Source organism: Numenius arquata, chromosome 6 (genome assembly GCF_964106895.1).
Source record: "Numenius arquata chromosome 6, bNumArq3.hap1.1, whole genome shotgun sequence".
Classification (NCBI taxonomy): Eukaryota; Metazoa; Chordata; class Aves; order Charadriiformes; family Scolopacidae; genus Numenius; species Numenius arquata.
Genome location: NC_133581.1, coordinates 6,490,691 through 6,514,615, shown reverse-complemented (window position 1 = coordinate 6,514,615; position 23,925 = coordinate 6,490,691). Strand labels below are relative to the sequence as shown.

Genomic DNA, 23,925 nt, shown 5'->3' with positions numbered 1-23,925 from the left:
GGTCTGCGGGCGGGGAGGTGCCGCGGCGGCGGTGCCAGCGCCCGGCCCGGGAGGATGCGGACTCGCTGACGGAGCTGCCGGCTCCCCTCTGCCGCCGTGCATGGGCGGCGGGCGGCTACCGCCTCGCCTCGCCTCGCCTGCCCCGCCGGTGAGCCGGGCCGGGGGGCGGGGGGTCTCCGCCGGGCTCCGGGGAGGTGCGGGTGGCGGGGCGGGGGGTGGGGGGGGAGCGGCCGCCCCGGGCTCGCCGTGGCGGGGGGGGGGGGGGGGGGTCCGGCGGCAAGCGACAGCCGCCACCTGTAAGTCACCGCTTGCGGCCCCGCGGACCCCGGGAAGGTGCTGCCCGCCGCCCCGGGGCAGCGCGGAGCGGGTAGCCGGCAACCGGAGCCGGAGCCGGGGCCGGGCGGTGGGTCGGGGCGGTGGGTCGGGGCGGTGCGGGGAGCGGGGCCGCCGAGCACCGTCCGGGAAAAAGTGCTTCACTTCCACGCCTGACTGCGGGGAGTTACCGGGGAAGGAAAGGGGCAGAAAGTGCGCCTCTGCCTTGGCTTGTTTCTCCAGATGTTTTCCTTAAAATAATTTTTTTTTTTGAGTAGAGGACGTTAAGGAGAATTCCGTGAAGAATGGGTTCTCCTTTAAAAAAAAAAAAAAAACAAAACCAAAACCACAACCAACTTGTTCGGCAGCCGAAAGGGCTGTGTGAAGGAATCCTGATGAATGAGCGTAGCACTGAGGGAGTTGGTGGTTTGTGGTCTGCGATCGCCTCAGCTGTTCGTTTATTCCTTTTTTTTTTTCTTTTTTTTTTTCCCAAGGCAACTTTTGAGGCGAGGAAGCGGGTAACAAAGCGCAAGTTTAAGACAATGATGCTTTTGCTTGTAGCCAAGCTGAACTGGGTAAAAGAACACTGAAATCCTGCTTTTCTGTCAGGTAGCAAATACCACACGTACGATTACTTGTAGAGAATGAAAGAACCTACTTTGCTCTGTTAAATGAGGACTATGTATGAGCAAGGGGTGTGAATATTTTCCTGCTGCCAAATGAACATACCACAAAAATTTTCTTTTCATCTGGGACAGAGCGGTGTTTGTGGATCTCTGAATATGGCTACAGTCGTGGAGGGGGGTTAGGTTAGGCTGGGTGTAGTGTTAACCCCTCAAGCTGCCGTAAGCGATATACAGAGAGAAATTTGTTTCCACTAGTCTTTTCCTGACTGAGATGTTTACTGGAGTCGTATAGGCAGTGGTATGGTGAAAGAAGCCCTCCTAGCTATAGGTTCAAATCTTAACTGAAGGACCCAGAAGTTGGTGTTCGCGTCTGTCCCGTTGTCTGGCTCTCTTCAGAATGCCTCCTTGTCAGTAGCCTGAAAATGAAGGTGAAGCGGGGAAATCTGCCTACACACAAGCAGGCTCAAGCCAGTGTTTTCCATCTCTTAGATTTAATGAGCAACAAATTTTGTGCCCAGAAAAGAATCCAGCTCACAGCTCAGGATTTTGATAATTAATATTCCATTTTAAAAACATGTTTTCAGAGTCAACATTATGATTACAGAGAGAAAACAAGCAAATAGGGAATGACTTGACCCACTTTCCTTGCTTTCCCGATCTAGCCTGACAATTTGTCAATCAAGTGGAATTTCCTCTAAGGTCTCTGGTATATTACTTTAGCAGAAGAAATGAATGTGCAAATATAGTCACTGCTTTCCCTCCCTTCTCACAATGATCTCTTTGTATTAAGCAACAGGCTTTTGCATAGATCAGGTATCAACCCCACGGTGTCACAGGCTGAAATTGCTCCTTCTCTCTCATTTCTGAAATTATGCCCCTGCATTTGAGCCGAGTTAACCACATCTATCTATTTTGGAGGGGTCAGTCAGAGAAGCCTTGATCCGGGGTGGATCCAATGTCATATAAGGCAGGAGGAGCCCTGCCGTGACTTCAAGGAGACCAGCATCTGCCTCAGCAACAGCCTTTCCCTTTGCTCCTCAGACAAGTGTACCTTGTCTGGAAAAATCTGTAAATGAATCAATTTCCTGCATTTTCCATCTTCAAAGGAGGGCTTTATTGCAAACCCCAGGAAAACTGCCAACCAATAACAAGGAGGTAGAATGAAAAAGAGTGATTGATACCAACAGGTCCTTAACACCTTTTCTCAGCCCCCTGTTGCAGCCTTTGTCCTTCTTTGGTCGCAAGTCTTTTAAGGGCTGGGATCACTTCTCCTTCAGGGTTTGGAGAGAGTGTGACCAGTACCATCCTCTGCAGAGCAGATACCAGCGCCAGAAGAAGCTGTGGTCCAGCAGAACAAGCCCCTGCTCTCATCAGGGTGCCTTGACCGATGCTGCAGCATTTTTGCCCCATAGTGCCCATGTCCCTATAAGACTAGGAGAGAATAGTCCAACTCCGTCTCCTCTGTTGAGGCCACTGCAACTTCTGTAAGATGTAGCCTGAATTTTCAGCCGAGTTCTCTCTCCGACATGCACACGCATAAACTGCCTGTGTGCAAATATTTAGGAGACCTCTAGATCCGGAAGGTGCTCATTAATTGGTTGGCAGGAAGACTCATACCCCTATTAATGCATATCTGCGTTCAGCGTTAATGACTCATTCCCAAAAAATATACTGCATTTTTATTTTTTTTTAATAATTTCTTTATTTTTAGCTGTGTGTTGTCCTCACCCTCCATCGTGCCCATCCCCACTGCTCTGTGTAGCACATGGTGTTCTCATGTCCTCCATCTCGGGCTGGGGCAACTTCCCATTCTTGGAAATTCAATTAAGGTGACGGAGTTTTAGTTCCTAGAGAAAACCGGCTGCATCTCTGGTGTTAGGTTGTGATGTGACACCTGCGGTTGTGCGGCTGTTAATTACCAATAGGGAACATTAAAAGTCTCTTCATTGTCTTTGTTCTCCTAGGAGTGTCTGGTGGGGTTTTGTTTGCTTGTTTTTTAAATCTAACATTTTTGCTGCATTTGCTTTACTAAATTCTTTACTAAATTTACTAAATTCTACTAAATACTGCATCATATTACAGCACTGACAACACGGCATTCTAATTTCCCCAAAGTTGCAAGGAAAGAGCTAGTTTATCTTTTAATAAATACGGTTCTACCTGCCCATACCTAACCTCTTACCCTATTCTGCTACCTAGAAATGAGCCCAGTGACAGACTATCCAGAGTATGCTTTCACAATGCCAGAAAGACATCAGACATTTCACAATCTATTTCCCATGATATTTCCATCTAAGAATCACCTGCTCTGTGTTGATGCTCTAAGATACTTTTTTCCTCGCTCACCATCCAAAAATACCTAGGGAATAGTAGGAAGAAGCACAGGAAGCCAATTTTCATCTGTCAGTAATTCCCAGGGGTGCTGTAAGGTGAGGGACAATCATGGCATGAAATATGAGGGATGAGAGAACCGTCATCTTCCAGGGAAGGTCCCAGAAACAAAACCATTTCTTTCTGAGACTCTTTAGCAACGGTTGCTCTGAATTAGAAGGAGTGATATACTTATTTGTAAGGTGCTGGCTTCGAAAGGATGTTTTTAGAAACAGAAGCCAATGCAAGGTTCACTGAGTGAGCAGAGCTCAGAAACACTCTGCTCAGCGCAGGCATTTCTGATCCCAGAAGCGAGTTCTCAGATGAGAGAGCATTTGCATGGTGAGTACCAGAAGAGATACCTCTAAAAACATTTAACAGCTTGTTGAGGCTTATTTCTAATTTTGATGGGGCTGTTTTCTTAATGAGGTCCTTTCACATCAATTAGCCGCTGAATCCCGATGTTTAAAAAAATAAATCCAAACTTTCTCTTGGCACACAGTTCCATGAGGACTCTGTGGAGATTTCCATGATACCGAGGTCTACCAGCATTCGGAGGAGCTGGCTTAGTCATTTCTTCCCATCTGCTCTGCTTCTTCCTCCCTCCGCTGCTCTGCACATGCTTCCTGGCTGTCTGCTCCTCATCCCTATCTCCGAGCATCCTGGCTGGCTGCCCCGCTCTCCTCCCTTGCCGTACCTATCCCTTGTGGCATCTTCCGTGAGGAAGCTCAGGTAGTTTAGTGCTGAGATCAAAGAGATGAAATAAATGAGCTTCTGTAAAGGAGCCAGGAAAAGAGAAGGAGAAAAAAAAGAAAAACCCACGAAGGGAGCACTCACAGCAAGCGGGACTGCAAACATCAGTTGCGAAAAACTTTGAGTTAAATCACCCCCAAATTATGAGATTGCCTTAAAAATTGTAAGAGTTAAACACAGGCACATTTGAGTTCTTTTTCCTTCTTCTTTGAGCACTTCTGAGTCAAGTTTCTAGCACCTTTTTGCAAACAGGGCCAGTAGGAACTCGGTCAACTACAACAAACTGGAAGTTGAGGTTTTTGGTGTAGTCACGGTGCTCCGGGAGCTGGGGATGTAAGAAGAACCGTGGCTCCCCGATGCCTTGCTGTGTTACACCAGGAGTCAAGGAAGCAGAGCTAGAGTCATCTGTCGGTAGCGTGCCCTTTGCAAGGCTGTGTTTTCTAGTGTTGGTAGTCCACAGATGAGTGTTTGAGAAATTCCCCAGGGTGATATTTACCCCAGTAGCTTCTTTGGAGCAGGAACAGTAGAAACTGCAGCTCGCTGCGAAGTTAGCGGCGAGAGGCAGCACGGTCCGGAAATAGCAGCCTCCTACCCCTTTTCACTCTCCCAAACTACGTGCTGCGTCTCATGCTGAAATGCCTGCTCCTCCACATCGAGAGTCATTTCATCTCACTGCTTCCTGAGAGAGATCGACATCTTCTGCGGAGCACACACCGCTGAGGAGAGGAAGGCAGCTTTGGCCTGCGGAGAGCAGAACTCAAGTACTGCGTGGGTGGCCGAAGACAAGAGCTTCTGAAGCTAGGGAACAGAACAGATCTCTAATCTCCAGACTCTGACACATATCGCACTTTTCTCAGTTGCTTAGGAAAGAGATTTGCATCCAAAAAGAAGTGGGAGGTTTAAACAGGAGTTCATACACACATGCATTTATCTTCTGTGGTCCATGCGGTAATTTACATTTCGCTAGTTCCGTGGAACCCACAACACTTCATAAAATGCATCCATTACAAATGTGCAACCAGGGGAAACAAAGAAGCTGTCCAAGTTCCTGTCCACAGTGTCCGAAAGCTGAGCTCAGTAGGCACTCATGGAAACTGGAGGCTGCAGGGTGTCACTGAGGTAAGCGCCTATTTTGGGTTGTGCCAAGATGCTGAAGCTAGTGTCCCGCCCTCAACAGAGATACCAGGCATGGTCCTACCTCTGGATGGCCCAGACCACCCACGTAGACTGAGGCACTGCAGGGCCTAAGCTGTAGCAGCATCCTTCTAGGACATAAACACAAGAGCTGCATCCACAGAAGCAACAGCCCATAGAAAATACCAACCGACGTGTTTCCTTGCAGGGACGTGCACCTTTTGGTACCGTGTGAGCAGCCCCTTCATGGCTCCATCCACCACAACAACCGTAGCTCTGTCTTGGATCACTCATGCCCCCACCCTGGCTGAACTGACAGCCCGATCTGCTGCAGCGAAGTAGCCCAAATAAGGCACCTTTTCATCTTCTGGGTGGAAAAACCTCCTTGGACCTGTCTGTTTATTAGGAATTGCTGAGCAGGTTTCGCCGTGGCTCATCGAAATTTTCCACTTTGCAAAAATCGAGCAGTAGACCCATTGCTTCTCCTGCTTAACACCATTCTTATGCATGCCCTGTCCCAATTTCCCTTGTAATCAATGGCGGGGGTTTCTTTTTGTAGCGCACACAAAGGCCGGGCTCCTTGAATGAAGAAAAGTTTGCATTTATCCAGAGGCTTTGGTGGGGTGAGTCGGGGGGTTGGGGAGGGGGGGGGGGGGACGGATGCCCAAGGCTGAACTCCAGGGTTTGTTTGAGGCGCTATCTGAAATCGGTGGGAACGGCTGCGGTTGGGTGGATGAGCTCCCAGGGCTCGGTGTTTGCAGTCCTCCGGCGTGCGAGGCTGAGCCCGCAGAGCTGCGGGGGGGGGGGGGCATTTCTCCAGCCCAATTTAAATGCGGGGCTGGTAAAGCCCCTGGGATCGTCCTGTTGAAATAAGAAGGGGAGGGCTCCCGTTTCTGCCGTGCCAGAAAAATGATAAATTTGCACGCGGAGCGGCGGTTCAAGGCCAATTTCTGCCGGCTGTCTGCACTTACTTGTTACAAGGTGCACCTTCAATGTGGCATTGTTAGGCTGTTATCATAATGTTTCCATGAGTGCTCATGTGGGAATGACTAACTTGGGAAGGCTGGGAAAGGAAGAGGCTGTCCCCAGCCCCTGCTAATCTGGCAGCACCCCTGGCACCCCAAGGACAGGTCTCCCTCTGCCACCCAGTTGTCTCCAACACTGGGGCAGCGGGGAGAGGAGGGGTGATGCTTTCAGCGTAGGATGTGTCTGGAAATAAAAGTGACCTGATGTTGGAGGTGCTGCCGCCTCCCGGGGAAGCGTTCAGGGCTCGGTGCCTCTGAAACGTGGGGCTCCTTTATCAGGTGGCCGATCTGCGGGCTGCTAGGATTGCAACCCGTGGCCGGTTCCTCTTTCTGTTTCGCTGATGAAGTGCGCTTGCCTTAAAAACACCTACTTTGCAATTCACAGTGGATTTATCCCAAGGAAAGTCCTCTGCTGCTATGGGTGGTGGAGTCTTCTCCCCACCTGGCACAGCCAGCCACAGCCTAGGAGAGATGGCCAGGCTGGGCTTCCCGCATACCCGGCTGGCCAGAATTGCTGTACAACATCCTGCTTCTGCTCCCTGGCACTGGTTGTCCTCCAGGAGACCCTTCCACTGGGACAGGCTGTGTCCTTGTGGTGTAGAAATTCCAAACACACAGCATGCCCCAGATGCTTTCCAAAGTGGGAGAGAAGCCTGGAGAGTACCTTTTGATACCTGGGCTTTTGGCCCTTGCCAAGCAGCACAGGTGGAAATCCATTCCTTTGTGTGGGGTGGAAGGTGGAGGGCCCTTGATCTGAGCAAAGGGGCCACCACTGAGGAGTTGCTTGGTCTCACTGGTGGAACCAGCTCTCCTATCATCCCCTTGGTTGTATCTCCTTACACTTTCCGTGATGGTATGGCTTCTAAAGAGGCAAGGGCATGACCAACTCATTGGAGTAGTTCCTAAATCAACTGTTCGTTACTGGGAAGTGTAGCAGGGCTCTCCAAGCCCAGAGGAGGGCTGGTCGGGCAGTGTCAGTGGACTCTGAGACTTGAGACTTCTTGGTCACTGTTAAGAGCAGCACATGTGCACACCATCATATGGCTTGCTTGGCCATGCCTCATGGGCTATGTGAAAATGCTTATTATTTCTGTTGTGGTTAGACACAAGGACTCCTAGATCCAAGCCCAGCCCTGACGTGCAACACGTAACACGTCACAGCGTGCTTTCCTCAGAGAGGTCCCACACCGGCCCAGGATGAGGGCATGTGACAAATGAGGAGAGGGGGAGGATACAGTGACAGCGTGGTGCCCAGCTGATGCACAGCTGACCCACTTCAGGTGGTGCAAGGGGTTTGGGGTTTTTCTTGGAGAAATAAAGCAAGAGGGGCTGCACAGCCGTGTTGGTACTCCTGGAACCAGAGAAGCAGCTCAGGCAAGGGAGGGCAAGTTAATTTGGGGTGTGGAAGAGGGGTAGGTCGGGAGAGAGTGCATGAAGCAAGTGGGCTCCGGGCTAGACTAGTCAGCAAAGCAGCAAAGGTGGGTAAAAGTAAGAAGGGACAGGAAGAAATAAGCAGAGAAGGGCTTTACTTGAGTCGTTTCCAGGGTTTCCACTGCAGTAAAGGTTTGTTGCATGATCTCAGTAGCCATGCCTTGTTTTTAAAAGATTAAGCAGTATTACAGAAGGAAGAGTATTAGTTTATGTTTCCTCTAGTGTCAGCCAAAGAAGAAAATCACATCTATTAGGTAGATAAAGTGAGTATTTCCTCTTCAGAGGATAAATGCGTTCTGGTAGTTTTATGCCCTGGAAACACTGAACTCTTCAACAATCTTGACTGGGAAGAAGTTTTTCTGTTTTTGGATATAGCGGCATGGGGCTGGGAGAAGGGACTTCTTCCACACTGCAGTTCTCAAGTGATTTTCTTTTATTACAGTGTTCAAGTAGCTGAGCTCCAGGGACTGATGTCCTCTCTCAAACATGGCAGGCGCTGTAGTACAGAGTTCCCTGAAACTTTGGAGAGGTGATTGGTCTTGGGTCAGTTCAATCCAGAAATCCTTTGCTGAGACTGGAAAAGCAGTGGATGTGGATTTAATTAATTCAGTACTGTGTGGATCCTTATATACAGCCAACCAGGCATCTGAAGATACCTCTCAATAGCAAGTGGCCTGGCTTGAATTCCAATCAATGGCCTTGTGGTGCCGGGTTCAGTTCGTTATCTCTTACACCATTTTGTCTCTCACTGAGGGATGACTCAGGATAATAACCGTTCCTATTACATCCAGTATTTTCTAAAGGATGAAGGTAGACAAGTTCGTGCTGAATTTTCATGGGTTTAATAGCAGCGGGTTTGTAATGGGTAGTGGGATAAAAATCTTCTTCCTGGAGTATTGGATAACATGGTGTTGGATGTTCTCTGGTTTCCATACAAGAGACAAGCACTGAGTGTAGCCATGAATTTTTAAGGGACAAAACATTAGCCTCGCTGAAGTTGAAGTTGGTTTGATCGTTGGTTAGGAAGGAAAATTGCCAGACAAGAATTAAACCTTCTGAATTGAATCCTGGGGATGGAGATGTGATTTCCTGCTTCCCTAATTTGCAATAAGCGTGGCCTGTGACATAAGAAGAAACTCCAGAATGTGATGCACAATTTTTACTCTGTCACTGGTTTTGAATAAAATCAGTGTGCAGTTAATCCAGTGTTATAAATCTTGGTAGGAAGGCCTCCAGAGCAGGTAGATTTGTTTAATCACTTGGGCTGGAATCCAAACCACTGGAGGATATAAAATATATACACTAGTGCCATTCACTTCACTGAAAACACCTTTTTCCCATCCAAGGAAATAGCTGTGGCTGGCATGAATATATATTTGGCAAGCTGTAGGGCTAAACAAATTTCTCAGAAAATCATCTTTGGCCAAGTTACTGACTAAATTTCAGCACTGTAACTTCTCCAGCTCTTCAGCTAAGACTTTCTGACAGAGAAGTCACCTGAAATCAGTGATTCGCACTTTGAAATGGTGGAATCCTCACCTCTGCTCACCAGGCTCCCTGTCCTCATACCAATCAAAGTATTACCTTCAGTTTGGAGTAGATCTTTGCAAAAATCACCTCTCCTGGGACATCTGAAAGAAATGTACAGTAACTTAATCTTAAGATACCCTTCTTTCAGCTTTGTCTTCTTTGTGTCTTGATCAGTAGCTTCTTGAGCAGGAACCTTGTTCTTTGATGTTTTGAACCATGTCTCAGTAAGCACACTGATCCTCCCAAATAAGGGTATACGTTTTTGTTTTCTTGTTTTCCTACTATCATCAAAATTCCTGTATGGGAGAATTTCAGGGTGTCTGAGTTTCAGCAGTTTTTATGTAGCTTGCGCTAAGGAATAAGGTTTAGCGTCACAGAAAGAGTCAGATTGGAAGGTATTTCAGCTAAGAGCTTTGGATGTTTTTGGAACATTAATTGCCTCGGTAATTCACTAGGTATATCATGAGCTTCATCCTTAGTGAGATCAATTCCCATCTGGCATAGGAAATTATACAGAACTTCACAGCAGGAGTTTCTGCAGCAAGTTTTCAGTAGCACTCTTTCACAGGGGTTACTGCCAGCATTGTCGCTCTGGTCACACTCTCTGTTGTGCTGGCTCTTTCAGGCACTTGTAGGATTCGACAGAGTTTGCGCAACACTTCATCAACGACTTCAACGTCTGCAGCAAGGACAGTTTTCGGAAGCGACATCCGCTGACGTGATTGAAGGTAACACCCTCTCTTCTGTTGTTGCCCTGTACTTGCCATTTATCCCCCCACAGAGCTTCGTCCTCTGGCCGGGCGTCCCCCGTGCTGCCCATCCTGGTTGGTGAGGTGAGAGCAGGATCAGGCCTCCGTTCGGTGTGTGTCTGAGCATCCTCCAGGCTGGTTCTTGCTTTAGGTAACAGCTATTCCCAACCATGGCTCAGCCGGTCCCATAAAATGTGGTTTCGCCCCTCTTCTTAAGGAAATCTTCGCATCACGCAACCTGCCTCTTTCCCGTAGCCTCATAAGCGCTTCACATTTTAGGATCCTGAAGCTGGTCCTCAATCAAACACTGTTTTGCCACCAGGAATTTCACAGGTCAGTTTTGCCCTCTGTTCAAAACCTAAAATAAAAATGCGTGCATTGTTTCTGTGTGCTTTCCCGTGGTAAGTGGTTTAGCACTTGTCAACCTATATATTGCTCGGTATGTTACTGACCTTGTTAGCACCACCACAAGCAGCAGAAAGTGGGTTTGCTCCATGCCCCCGGAAAAAGATCAGCATAACATGGTCCTGCAACTGTAGCAGTTGCATTTAAGATAATCTTCTCTAAATGTAGTTTTCTCACAGAAAAGCAAGAACAGATTTTGCTTTTTTTTTCTCCCCTAATTGGTATATTTGAGCTTAATTAAACCTAGGGGAAGTAAATGCATCTCTTAATTCACTGCCACAAGAATTTTAAGGTTCAGAGTAGGTGACTCATCCACCAGAACAGACTTTATTCTTTGTTTGTAAATGCTATTTATTGCCTTGTTTTGCATCACTATGGCTACTGTATGTCATTGGTGATATCAGCACCTACCGTACATAAATTGAATACAAGACCAGATTTAAAAGAGTTATAGTTCTTACAATAATTTGCTTGTATCAGCCGCTTCGCTGTTGTATGTACGTACTTCTCACATAAAAGCAGCAGTAAAAGTGGCTCAATATTTTTCCATCAAAACTGGCTAAAGAGTAAAATATTCTCCTGCCCACAAATCCTATCATAGTTAAAAAAGCCCTAAGGAGCACCCAAAGCCCTTTTTTCAGATTCTGTGGCTTTGCAAACAATTCAGTGATGTTCTGCAGGTGATTTCAAAGTTTTAGATTAACTGATTTGCAGCAGCATTCTCATTTATTTTACTTCTAGTAATTTTTAGCATTAAATACCTAGTTAAGCTTGTTAGAAGCATCCCTGCTTTCACAGCCTGTATAGATTCTTCTGCTTTCCTGTACTGTTTCTAAGTGGAGACTGAGAACAATTAATCTATTCCAGTTAAAGCCTAATTCTTTTGCCAATTGCATGGCCCCATGTTCTTTTCTGAGACACATCAAGTACAATCACTTCTGCCATCCTATTCAATCAAACCCTTAAGTTGCACAGATTTTGTGAAATGGCCTGGGCTTCAACAGCTTGGGAGCTGATTCACTGAGGCATCTGCTGTAACACTGGCAGGACTGTCACCATTTTCCTAGCCAGAATCATTTGTCTTTGTCATTTAGAAATAATCTGCGGGGTGTAATGTGGTCTTAGGGAAGCACGGAGCCCATTATTGCTCAATAATAGAATTTCATGAGGTCTTAGCAACATCGCTGAGCTCGTATGACACATTTGACAGTGCATGTGTGGATGTATATCTCTAATGACCCGTGGAACAAGGAGACAGAAAAGTGTTTTAAACACTTGGTACGTATTGAAAGGCAGCTAAAATAAACCAGCCAGCTGTGGGCAGCTGCAGGATTCTGCCGCTGGCTAGAAGGGACCAACCCTCAGGACACACAGCAGTGGGATATGTCTTCTCTGTAGTAGCCAAGCCCAAGACTTTATAAATCCCGGCCCCCCGCAAAGTCTCCAAGATTATTTCCACTCAGACACACACTTTCTCATTTCCCTTTCCTTGCAGTCCAGGACAGCTGGGGATGGGGCACTGAACTCCATAAAGAGAGATGTTCATCTTGGAGGTGGTCAGAGCCATGGGCCCTGTGCTCCTCCAGGCTTATGGCTGGGTCTGGCTATCAAATCAACTCTTCCCAAAGAGCTGGGTAGGAGAGCAAGGTCCTGCTATGGCCCAACGTGGGCATCAGCAGAGGCAGCACTGGAAGGGCAGGAGAAGAGATGCAAAAGGGTCTCTCTGGGACCAAGGCAGAGACCAGGATGGGGAGAAAAGGCAGCAACTGCATGAGCATGAGGGGTGATCAGAAGGAGGAGGCAATGGAGGGAGTGCTGCTTTCTTTTGGGGCAGGGAAGGGTCCAAGGGCACAGCTCTGTCCTTTAATGGGCTGTCTGGGGTCGCAGGAACAGCTGGCACAGCTGGACCCATGGTCACCGCTCTGGGAAAGGGTCTCCCGTTTCCAGATCACCACTCCCTCTGTGCTGTTGTCCACGGGTGCCCAGTGGTATGGCCCACTGGATGCTACAAGGATAAAAGGACGTGCCCGGAAGATAAGTGTATATTTACTGCTTAGGTGATTTGTGGTGTCCCTAGGGAGGGGTACAGGTCCAAGCAAGGGCAGGGAGCTCAGAACTCTCTTCCTAGCAGGCAGAATCTGTCCATCTTCTACTGTGCCATGGCTCTGGGAGGGTTCAGACTGTGTGGAGCTGGGGGATGCCCAGATCAGCTGTGTGCTGAGCCTGGTTCTGCTCTCCTGCTCTGTGTGTGTGTGTGTGTGTGTGTGTGTACCAGGAGGCGTGCTGTTTAATTCAGCATTGGTTGGGTCCAAGGCTGGCACTTCAGGTCTTTTCCCTAAGCTGATGGATTCCTATGGGGTCGGGTCCTGGCCCACAGCTGAGCTCCAGTGTCTCCTGGGTCTGCCGTGCTCTTTTTTAAATATGATGCGGTGGGAGTGAAAGTCTCTGCGATATCACGCTGCTCTGTGCTACAGCTAATTAAAGTCATTGTGAAGGGTTTTGTAGTAATTGCAGATATTGTAAAATTTAGTTTTGTGGGGTAATTGGTAATGTAAGCCTGAAACAAGTTATCCTTAAGATGTTTTAGTTTGCATTTCTCAGTAGGAGCAGCCTTTACAAAGAAGGCTTTTGTGTGTGGAGCAGGACCAGAATTAATGGCAGCATTTAGTCATGCCTAAAGGGGTGCTTGCTGTGGCAGGTGGCAGGGCGGTGTAATTGATGATGCCTACGTTCTGCGTGCTGCAGGAGGCTCTGGCAGCCAGTGGCTGCTGTACCTGACAAACGCCAGCTAGAGAGAGTGAAGTGCCTGGGATCAAACCCACCCAGGGCTGATGTATCCCCATCCAAGATGAACGTGGCCCCTTCAGTCTGTAGGTCAAACAAAGTAGTTCAGGCTCTATTTGCTCCTACATGCTTAATATGCATTATGAAGTTTTCAGACATCCTCAAATTTTTCAATAGAATGCTGTATTTATAGGTTTTAAATGTGAGGAAAATCCTAATGCTGTAGAGACGTGTGGCTACCCAGCCATGGGCTGGGCTGAGCTCCTTGCAGTGAGGACTGTGGCAGGCTCTCATCCCTCTGCTCCAGGGTGCCAAAGTGCCCAGTGGAACAAGAAGAGTGTGAGGGCCAGCACTGTAGTGCCTCGGGTGCCAAACAGCACAGGGGGATGCTTAATGGGCACATAAGCAGCTTAGGTTCCCAAGTCCCTTATTTAAATGAGATTTAGGTGCCAAACATTCCCTGATGCATGTGAAAATCCCACTCAACACCTCTCTGAACACACAGGCAAGTAAAGACTACTGAAAATCTGGCCCTTAGACACTGGTACAGCCGGATTTAATAGTTTTAAAGGAAGTGCTGGCTGATAACTAATGGATGAGACAACTGGGAAGAGCAACTGTTAAAGACTTTATGAAGAATCAGAATGAGAATTTAATTCAAGGTTGATATTTCCATGAGTAACTTCTTTTGGTCATCAGATGCAATTTCTGAGCTCATATATCAGTAATAAACTGGTTGCTGATAACATTGAAGGACTCCCATTTTCCTGCTGATGACTCTGGGACTCTATGGGGGTCCTCTCTGCTGTCCTGGCTGGGGGGGGACCTGAGGTCAATGACGTGCTCTGCATCATGGCATGCATTGGTAGCAGTCGGCTTGGAGGACCAACAACTTCTTGGTGGGTTGTTCAGAAAGGACAGTCTGTAACACAATAATTTTAACAAATATGAGAAGTGGAAAGCCAGTGCCTTTTGTTAAATTAGCCGTGGACCCATAGCTCAGAGCTGGGTTTTCCCGTTTTGCTTTAATATTTGCAGCATGACAGAGGTGATGAACACACGGGAACCGGTGATGGAGGAATTCGCGCTCAGCCAGACTCCTGAGGAAGAAGGAGGCCCTTCAAGCCAGGTAACTTTAGAAAAACTGGAAAGTATCCCAAGCTGCTCTTCAAAAGCAATTTAATGCAACCAATAAATGTCATACATGTAGATGTTGAATTGCAGAGCACAGCTGCCAGAAGCACAAGTTCTGAAATACATATTTGATCCTACTTAGGTTTTAATTTTAAAAGGTAAGAGTTCTGGCAGGAGGGTTTTGTCAGGTGCCAGGTCTCTGGGGCATGGTGACAGTGATGCCCGGCCCCTGCAGGGATGCAGGCAAAGAGGCTGTTTGTCACCAAGAGTTCAGATCTGAGCAACCGTTGTGTGATGAAGACATCCAGCCAGTACTGCACCGCCGCTTTTATACAGCCACCCTTGTAAAGAGCTGAGTTTCCTCAGGCTCAGAGGGAGCTCCCTTTTTAGAAAAGAGACCATTTGACACGATTGTATAATTCACATAAATGGCTGTGGCATCATAGCAGCAGCACTGATCAGGGCCATTTGCTGGCAGGTGCAGGAGCATTTTCTGTCCCCAGGCGGTCTCAGACACCCACTCGCATACCCGCCTGTGGTGCCGATTGCAGCAGGAGGCATCACGATGCCTTGAGCCCCCCTTGTGACAACCACTGTGCCCTGGTTTGTGCTCGTGACTCTCAGTGTCGCTGCCAGGGACAAACCACCTGAACGTGTCCTGGTGGATCTGAGTTGCTTCTCGACACAAGATATATTATTGCAAGCAGACTCAGAAAGCTATTCTGGGAGAAGCATGTTGCAGGTTAAAATCAAGCATTTGGAAGCCAGGGAAGTCAGAACTGAAATTTTGCAAATTCCTTTCAGATCACTTGTGCATGTAATGAAAGGCTGTATGCAATTAAAGAGCGTACCATTGGCTTTCCCATGCCCCACTGACTGCACAGGATAGATGCTGCTCACTGAAAGAGCACATTCTCAATATTCTCTTTCCTCTTTTTCACTGAGTCCCAGTTTTTCATTATTGTGTTAGCATATACACTGTCCAAACTCTGTGCCAGCTCCAACTCCACCTATGCCTTCAGGGTAGTTCCGTGGTGTCCCTCATCATATACTCCAGAGGTTTTCCTCTGGTTCCTTTACCCTTCCCCGCTGGGAGAAGGTGGCACCATCCACATTTTAGCCCACCTGAGGCTAAAAAGCAAAAAGAAACGAGAGACAGGGAGGAGGTACAAAGGAAGGTAGGTAAGAGGAGGAGGTAGAGAAGGGTTACAAAGATGACCAAGGGACTGGAGCATCTCTCTTACAAGAAAAGGCTGAGAGACCTGGGTCTGTTTAGCGTGGAGAAGACTGAGAGGGGATGTATGTTATCAGTGCTTATAAATAACTAAAGGTCAATAGGATGGGGCCATACTCTTTTCATTGGTGCCTGCTGACAGGAGAAGAGGCAACAGGCACAAACTGGAACACAGGAAATTCCGTCTGAACATGAGGAAAAACTTCTTTGTTTCTATTTCAAACCAACTTTGTGGTTGGACTTGATGATCTCAAAGGTCCCTTCCAACCAAGAAGAAGATTCTGTGATTCTTTACTTTGAGGGTAACCAGGCACTGGAACAGGCTGCCCAGGGAGTTTTGTGGAGTCTCCTTCTCTGGAGACATTCAAAACCCACCTGGATGGGTTCCTGTCCAACCTGCTCTGGGTGACCCTGCTTTGGCAGGGGGGTTGGACTAGATGATGTCCAAAGGTCTCTTCCTTTGGTCCCTTTGATGGTCGGATTAGATGATCTTAAAGGCCCCTTCCAACCTAGACAATTCAATGATTCTATGATTCCAACCCTTGCCATTCTGTGTGATTCTGTGATTCCGTAGCGCAAAGCCAGTGACTCAGCAAGAAAAACTAGGTTTCTTCCAGCAACTTCCAAGCACTCTGGCCAGGAGACCAGTCCTTCTCTTCCTGCAGTCTCCTGCCCACTCGTCACACACTCCAGCTTCCGCAGAAAAACACAGCGAGGCCCGACAGGCAGCTCTGCTTCCTGCCAGTCCTGACTCATTCCTGGAGGGACGTGGTAAATTCTGGGCTCTGGTGGAAAAAAAACATTATGTGATCGGTGTGAGAAAAGACCAGATGAGAATGACACAAACAAAAATAGCCAAGCTGGGGCCGCGCAGGTGCCTCTGCTAAATTTTGTTGCAGCCATAATAATCTGCTCTTAGCACATTTTTAGATCAGTCTGTGTCATTTCCTAGGGCTTCAGAAAGCAGATGAAAAAGCAGAAGTTTTGTTGTATTGGATCCTTCATCCAGGGCTTGCCATCAGGCTTGGGGATGGAGTGGTGGGGTGGCTGTCATGCACTCCTCTGCCACCCGAAAAGGCAGCAGGGGAAGAGGTCACTGTCACCTGTGTGTACAGCCCTGGGAGGAAATAAGGCAATTTGCCCACAGTTTTATGGCTGTTTTCTGCCAGCTGAGCCAGGAGGCTCAGGGAGCTGGGCTCCACCATGGGTCTGAAGAGTGCACTGCTGCTCAGGGGTGTCTCTGGACCTGTCCTGGCCCAGGGGATGTTACCTTGTCTCATATTTGGCAATAGCAGAATCATATTAGCAGCTTCTTAAAAACTCCTCCCGATCAAGACAGCTGCCATGGAAATGTTTTTCCAAATTATTCCAAAACAGCTCAGGAGGAGGCTGTGTAATGGGAAGTTGGGGGGAACTTTTCTGATAGGCAGCATAAGCAGTGTTGCTTGATCAGGACAAGTTACACCCATGTGGGTGCAGCTCAGGGAGGCATTAGAAAGGTTTACCTTCAGTGATTCACTTGGTCTAGTTGCACTGAAGGGACTTTGTCACAAAAGAAATTTCTTTTTAATTGTCTCTCATTTTGCAACACTAACAATAATAGACAACATTTTTCACCCTCGCCTAGATTTGCAAAGAGTTAATGAATCCCTGCAACGCTACCGTGGGGAGCGAGGGCATGAGGATGAGAATTATTGTCCTTCCCCATCTCCAGAAGCAAGTCAGATACAGGCATCTCAGCTGCGATAAAAATGTGCTTGCTCTTTCCCAGATACATAGGAAGAGAATTGCCCTTCCCAGGGGCTTGCCTCCCCATGCCAGCTCTGCTGCCATGTGGGACAACTAAACCCTGAGCTCTTAGAGAGAGCAGCTGCTGGGATGAAGGAAGGTTGCAAAAGCTACGGAGTGAGCACCTGGTCCCTGGAAATGCCCACTTTTATGGTGGTTAGGGAATATCTGTGTGGAGCTGTGATGAGACTTGGCTCACGCAACCAGCAGTGCTCAGTCTAACCAGATACCCTGAGTCAGTGGTGAAGGTGGTGCAGATGTGCAGGGAGGTTCTCACCAGCACACAGCAAACCTGTGGCAGTGCATGGTTAAACTGGGATGGTTCTTGCTGTCGTCCCCTAGTCTACACCTTGATTTTATTGTTGCAAATAAAATAAAATAAAATAAAATAAAACTAAACTAAACTCAGCTAGCACAGAGAAATTTACAACCCATTAGTGCAGGTATCTGGAAGTTTGAGAAGCCAGGAGATAAGACTTCAGTGACGCAACAGAGTTTGTCTTATGTTAACATCCTGGAGGAGCTGGAATGATTTTTTCCTTGAAAAAAAACCCAATCCGAAGGAAATTTCCCTAAGAGATTTAAATGAACCAGTGATGTTGAAAACAAGAAAGCACTTTTATGTGTTACAATATCCTTCGCTAAAAAAGACCTAGTTCATCTTCAAGCTTTAATCGCTGCATAGTGTGTGACCTGCGCTTCAATGTGACAAATGAAAATAATAGCTGGCACAGATCATCTGTGTAAGGATGATCTCGGGGGCTACCTGTTTTGCATGAATGCATCATGAAATACAGTGTTTCTACGTTACAGAAAATAGCTCTGCAGAATGGTGGCTTCTTAATAAACTGTCACCGCAAGAAAACATGAATGTCATATCAGAGTAAAAGGACAGCAGCTAGAAGGGCTGCAGCAGCCATTTAGCTTAGCGTTACAGCAACGACCTAAAACCCCACCAGAACTGAAACACGAGTGTTTGGCAACATAATGAATTATGTCGCTGAAGTCTCCATTTTTACTATGCATGTGGGATCACACAAGTCACGGCAATTGTCAGCCCGACACACTGAGGAGCAAAGTCAGTTCTTTGCCCAGGGAGGGACTGCATGGGTAGGGGAGAGCGTGCTGAAACCTATAGCCCTTCTGCATCCACTATTGGCTGGCAAGGAGCTGGATTCATCTGCTTTTGAAATCCTCCCTGTGCAGGACTGTTGCCCTGCACCATTTTGAAGGGTTTTTAGTGGACGTAGGAGTGCATATCAAATGTAGAAAGGATGCTAAGATGGAGCACATACTCTGCTTGCTCTGAATATGCACCCCTGGGCAAGGCTTTGATGGACACGTCCCCACATGTCTCACCAGGCCTTCCCCGACTCACGTGAGAAGTACCCCAAGCTGTCCAAAAGACTGCCGTCAATCGTGGTGGAGCCGACCGAATCTGGGGAGGTGGAGAGCGGGGAGCTGCGCTGGCCTCCTGATGACCTGAAATCGGCGGAGGACAAGGGTCTTCATGGTGACCAAAGAGTCTGTGTCCAGCAGCAGCAGCAGCAGCAGATGGATCTGGAAGGTCTGAATGAGTAATTTTCATCCTTCTTCCCCATAGGAAAATAGCAGTTTCAGGCCAGGCCATGCGCTGGAGTTAATGAGCATGTAGGTGCTTGAAGGTGCCCAGAAGCTCCTGCACTGGAGAGGGAGTTCTGTGGACTGAAAATTCCCTTGTAGCTCTTGAGCACATGGTGTTTTCATCCGCATCAGGCTCCGTGCTGGTCACTCACATGGCCAACAGGCAGTTTGCTGCACATTAGCAGTTCATTCTAGGAAACAGTGATCCCGTTCAATATCATATGTCTACCTCCCTATCTCCTAGCCTAGAAGCGAAGTGTTTAGCAGCTGCACATTTTCAAAGCATCACGGTGCCCCAGGAGTGCATTAGTACAGCAGGAGCTCACAAATGTGTAGATATGACTAGTAATGGCACTGTGGGGTAAATATGCCTAAAGATAAGAGTTTGTTGGAGCATAGCTTGCACAGGGAATGCTTTAGTGTGGAACAGGTCTATTTATTTCTGGGTTTTTTACCTCAGTGCTCTCCTTTTCTCTTTAAGAGTGACACAGTTTCCATTTCAGTGCACCAACATTTGCCACCCCAAGGCCCAGAGACAGCAGCCAGGATGGGGTGCAAGATGCACCTTCCCTTCCCTCAAAGGGGCAATGACAAATGGTCTGATCTTGAAGTGTCAAATCACCTGCTATTCCAGTTGGCATTTCTGGGTGGTGGCAACCACAGGGTTTGATCATTCAAGAAGAAATATGAGCCAAATCTGTGGCCTGAGCTCCAGGTTGCACATTATGATGCCATTTGATGGTTGGACTAGATGATCTGAAAGGTCGCTTCCAACCTAGGCAGTTCTATGATTCTATGATTATGGCCTCTGTGGTGTTTTTGTGCCTTGGTGTTAGGACTCGTTATATCTTCAGGACTGAGAGTTTGAGCAGATTTCACTAAGACAGCAGGTAGCCCTCCCACTGTGGCGACTGTCCTGCTTTTAATGAGAGGGATCATCACCGCATCTCACTACCCATCCTGAGGTCTTACATTCCCTGTAAAGTCAGGCTGTGATGCCCTCAGAGTACCCTATTCCAGGTTTAACTACTGGTTTGCAAGTAGAGCAAATGGCTCCTGTGAAGTCTGAGCACCTTGGCGAGATCATCTGCCTGGTGGAGCAGGCAATCAGATGAAGGCCATTGTACCTGTATGGGGAAACAAATGCTGACGAACTATTTCTTTGCAGATACTTCAGCGCACCCAGCTCAAGAAGTAGAAGACAGTACAGATACTCTGGAAAGCAGAACTGAAGAGAATGAGTAGGGACTCCATGGCCTCGGAAGTGAAACTTCATTGTGAATGTTGTTGGAAAGCTAACACACTCTGAAGACATGTCAAAGTAATCTGTATTTAAATCTGCAAGGGTTTTATTTAGTTAGTACCTGGTAAGAAGCGTCTGGGCTTTAGAACTGTTCTTTTTATCATTTTGATTTCAGGCTGGGATTCATATTATTTGTTTAATTTTTCCTTGGGAAACAATGGGACGTGTTAGGAAATACAAGATTATCAAGGAAAAACGTTCCTAATTTCAATTAGCACATTTCATTGGATTTACCTTTTTCAAGCAAGGCTGCTTTCAGGTATCAACAGCAGGACAAAGGGGTTACGTTTCTACAGGAGGGATGTCTTAAATCTAAAACCTTTCTTGTTTTTAGCCATTTAAAACTAGCACTGTGATATTATGGACAATAGATGTAATATAATGTCACCATTTGATTTTGTAACTTTTGTATAGAGACGCAAGCGTAGGATTTGCCTCCAGGCTGCCGCCCCGGGGGTGGCCCAGAGCAGTTCTCTCCCTTTGGCTGACCTGTGCAAATTCGGATGAACCAGCCTTTTCTTAGCCGCCTTTTCAATAAGGCTGATGCCTTTCGGAAACGCTTTCTTGCAGTACATTGACGAAGCGGATTAGCTAGTCGCTGGTGTTTGTGGAGTGAGGCTGTCTGTTGTAGGCTTGGTCGGGTGGATCGTGCTGTTCGTGCGCTCTTCAGGCCCAGGTCCAGCCATGGTGTGGTGCGCGCTCCTCTCCCTTGAAGCCAACAGGATGGCTCCCGCTTCCGCCAGGGCTGGATTTGTCCCACCTTGTTAATAGAAATTGTTGTGACAACTCTTCTTTTGGTATGTTTTGTGTATAACGTAGGTGCAGAGGCCCAGCTGTTCCTCCCTCAACCTGAGCCGGGCGGTGGTTGGGGGTGGGTGACAGGAGCTCCATGGCGTGGCCCAAACCTGCCCTCCATTTTGTCTGATGCCAGGTCCTCCCCAAGCCACCCACAGTTGGAGGGGGTTGAGAAGGGCCGAGGTGGTGAGATGCACACCCACCTCTCTCCTGCCCAAGTGGCATTGGCAGTGGGAGCATGGGTGCCAGGGTGCCCTCACATGGCCCCCTCAGCTTCAGTTGCACAGCCACCTCGGCTTTGGTTGCGTGGCCAACTCCTGGAGACCAGAGCTCAGGGTGGGACAAGCTGTCTCTGGACACCTTGGGTCTCCAGTGGATTTTCCTTGGGGATTTGGGGGCTGTTTTGACAGGGGTGAACCTGTTCCTGCACAGGGATCTCCCAGAGACTCCCTCCCACTGTCCCAGGAGAAGCACTGATCTCGGTCCAAAACACTACCCTTTGGACAGTGTTGGTGGAGACAGACAATGCATGTACTCAGAAGGGTTTGACTGTGTCAGTGATAAGTGTCCCGTAAGCCACAAAGCTGGCTTTCTCCATCTCTGTAGGGCTGGATGGGGTCTGTACTTCCAATTAATGTTGCAGCCGGAAGAAGCCACTCACTGTAGGTGGAACAAAATAACAGGATTTCTTCCAGCGTTAACTCCTAAGTTGACTTCCAAGTGCTTTCTTTTCTCCAGTAATAATTTTCTCTAACAGCAGCTTTTAATTATGTGATGGTGGATAAAATTTACTGGCCAGGTGTATTAATACGATAAGTTTATACCTTCTTAGCAACCAAATTTAATATATTTACTTACAAAGAATTCTGTGCAATGAATGTTTAATACAAAGGAAAAGAGACTATTTTACTTCAAAGCAACATTAATTTATGTACAAAACTATAGCTCATTATTTGAGGTGTTTGGGATCTAGAACCCTTTTTATAAGCAGTGTAGTATAGTATAATGTGATACTTAATTTAAACTTTGCTCTCTCAACCTATATAACGATCTGTTTTGCCTCCTCAATGTAGACTCTCTTACCTGCGCTGTCACAGAATTATTTTGTTGGATGAGTGGGATTCTGGTCAGAGCACCCAATTTCACCCAGAGTAACTGGAGGTTTCAGAGCACCTCCTAAACCTGGCTGCCGTCCCCGTCACCCCCCTCTGCTGGTGACAGTTTTCTGGTAAAGCCAACAAAGCAAGAACAAGCTCAAGCTACGCGTTTGGGTAGCACGCGAGCAGCAAGAAGAGGTCCCCAGCTCAGACCTGTCTGCAGCTGGTCGTGGTGGGAGGAAAGCTGCGCTGGCGAGGCGGCTGGGCGGATGCGAGGTGCTCTTTAAACGCTGCTTTTTCACCGACCATCAAGAAGTTTTATAAAGCTCTGGGGGAAAAACAACGGCGGTGACGACATATTTTTAGCTGTGTGATTTCCTTTCAATCTGCATCTGCCCAGCTCCGTGAGGAATGACGTTAGACATATCACTTAATTTTCTTCTCGCTTTATAAAAGGAAAAACAGTTGTTTGAAACACTTCCCCCAATTTTATGTGCTCTCTATCTGCTTTCAGACGCTCCCTCCCTTCCTGCTCTAGATGGCCCTTATCCTATTTCCACCTGAGGTCAATGGCACTTCCCTAAATAAGTTTCCCAAAGAAACAACAAAATTCTACATACACCCTGAAAAAACGCTGTGCAGCAGTACTTTTTCATCCAACTACGTAAAGCTACAGCCCATATAGAAATGCCAGATTTCCTCCTTCCAGCCTAGTTACTCCTCTCTTCCCTTTTCCCTCTTTCACGCTTCTCCCTTGAAGTATTTTACCTGAAGCAAATGGATGCTTCAAACTAAAGTTTTCTCTTTAAGTCGTGTGGCCTCAGTTTAACAGCCACACAAAGCCAAACTCCTCCTCCCATTTTTATTTTTCTGAACATGGGCCAGAGGCCCTAAAATAGGAGAGCAAGATAGAGAGAAAATTGTTTTATACAAACAAGCCCTATTTATTCAACTTGCAGGTCTATGATTGTCCACTTAATTTGTCTGTGTGCAAGTGTCGTCTCTCTAATAAACTCAATAGTTGTTTTGTATTTTTTTCTGGATTAAAAGCTTTGTAGAAACTAAAAATGAAAAAAAAAAAAGACATTCAGTCATATTTTTCTAGTCTAGCTTGTAGAATATTTCATGTAGTGCAGAAAGGAAGTTTTATGGAGTAAGACATTGTTGGATTTTGCTCTATTTCAGTTCTTTCTAATTTTGTAAAATGCCACCTGTACATACTACTCAACTAATGTATGTCCTGTAGATGTATTACACCATTTAGCCTATTAAATGCCTATACTGGACCGATTGGAACAAGTGGTGTACCCACGTGTGTCTTGGTTTAAAAATGCAAAGGGTTATTTGTGGTGATGTGCTGCTCCTGCCCTACCACTAAAACAGCTAATGCAAGGGAACGAAGCCCGTTCTAAGCCTGCCTTTGCCCCGTGGCACGCAAATATTCTCACTGGCCCTCCAGCCCACATGCTCCTACACAGATAAATTCAGGTTTACGTCAACGGCAGTTGCCATCTCCGTCTCTTTCCTTCCAGACCTTCCTGGAGCAGGCAGCTCAACGCTCGCTGCTTCTGTCTTGAGATGTTCTTGCTGCCCTGCTTGGTGTGGCCCTGCCACCCTGGGTGGTAGCCTGCCCTGTGTGCAGCCCTAGCAGTGAGCCGGTTGGCTCATCTTCATTCACCTTTTAATGCAATGCACATTTTTTAACATTTTCTGGAAAGGCTATTGTGGAGCCCAGCCGGAACTCGCATTACTAGAAACCTATACCCTGTGCAAGCAGAGTGGGGTCATGTGGCGGAGAAGATGAGAGGCAGAGATAGTCTCTCGCTGAACAA

The 23,925-nt window shown here is 47.4% G+C and overlaps 1 protein-coding gene across 1 annotated transcript; it reads left to right on the top strand.

Moving 5' to 3' along the window:
- On the top strand, positions 1 to 23,387 carry LBHD2 (LBH domain containing 2). The gene is made up of 5 exons (XM_074149331.1): positions 1 to 148; positions 9,807 to 9,909; positions 14,158 to 14,248; positions 18,638 to 18,842; positions 20,067 to 23,387. The coding sequence occupies exons 3-5, from the start codon at positions 14,159 to 14,161 to the stop codon at positions 20,141 to 20,143; spliced, it is 372 nt and encodes a 123-aa protein (XP_074005432.1). The 5' UTR covers positions 1 to 148; positions 9,807 to 9,909; position 14,158; the 3' UTR covers positions 20,144 to 23,387.
- Positions 23,388 to 23,925: the final 538 nt, after the last annotated feature.

Bases quoted from the DNA above. Each gene is read 5' to 3' on its own strand.
- LBHD2 (XM_074149331.1), top strand. From the start codon at position 14,159: ATGACAGAGGTGATGAACACACGGGAACCGGTGATGGAGGAATTCGCG. The intron at 14,249-18,637 runs GTAACTTTAGAA...ATGTCTCACCAG, and splicing joins AAGGAGGCCCTTCAAGCCAG to GCCTTCCCCGACTCACGTGA. The intron at 18,843-20,066 runs GTCTGAATGAGT...ATTTCTTTGCAG, and splicing joins GCAGCAGATGGATCTGGAAG to ATACTTCAGCGCACCCAGCT.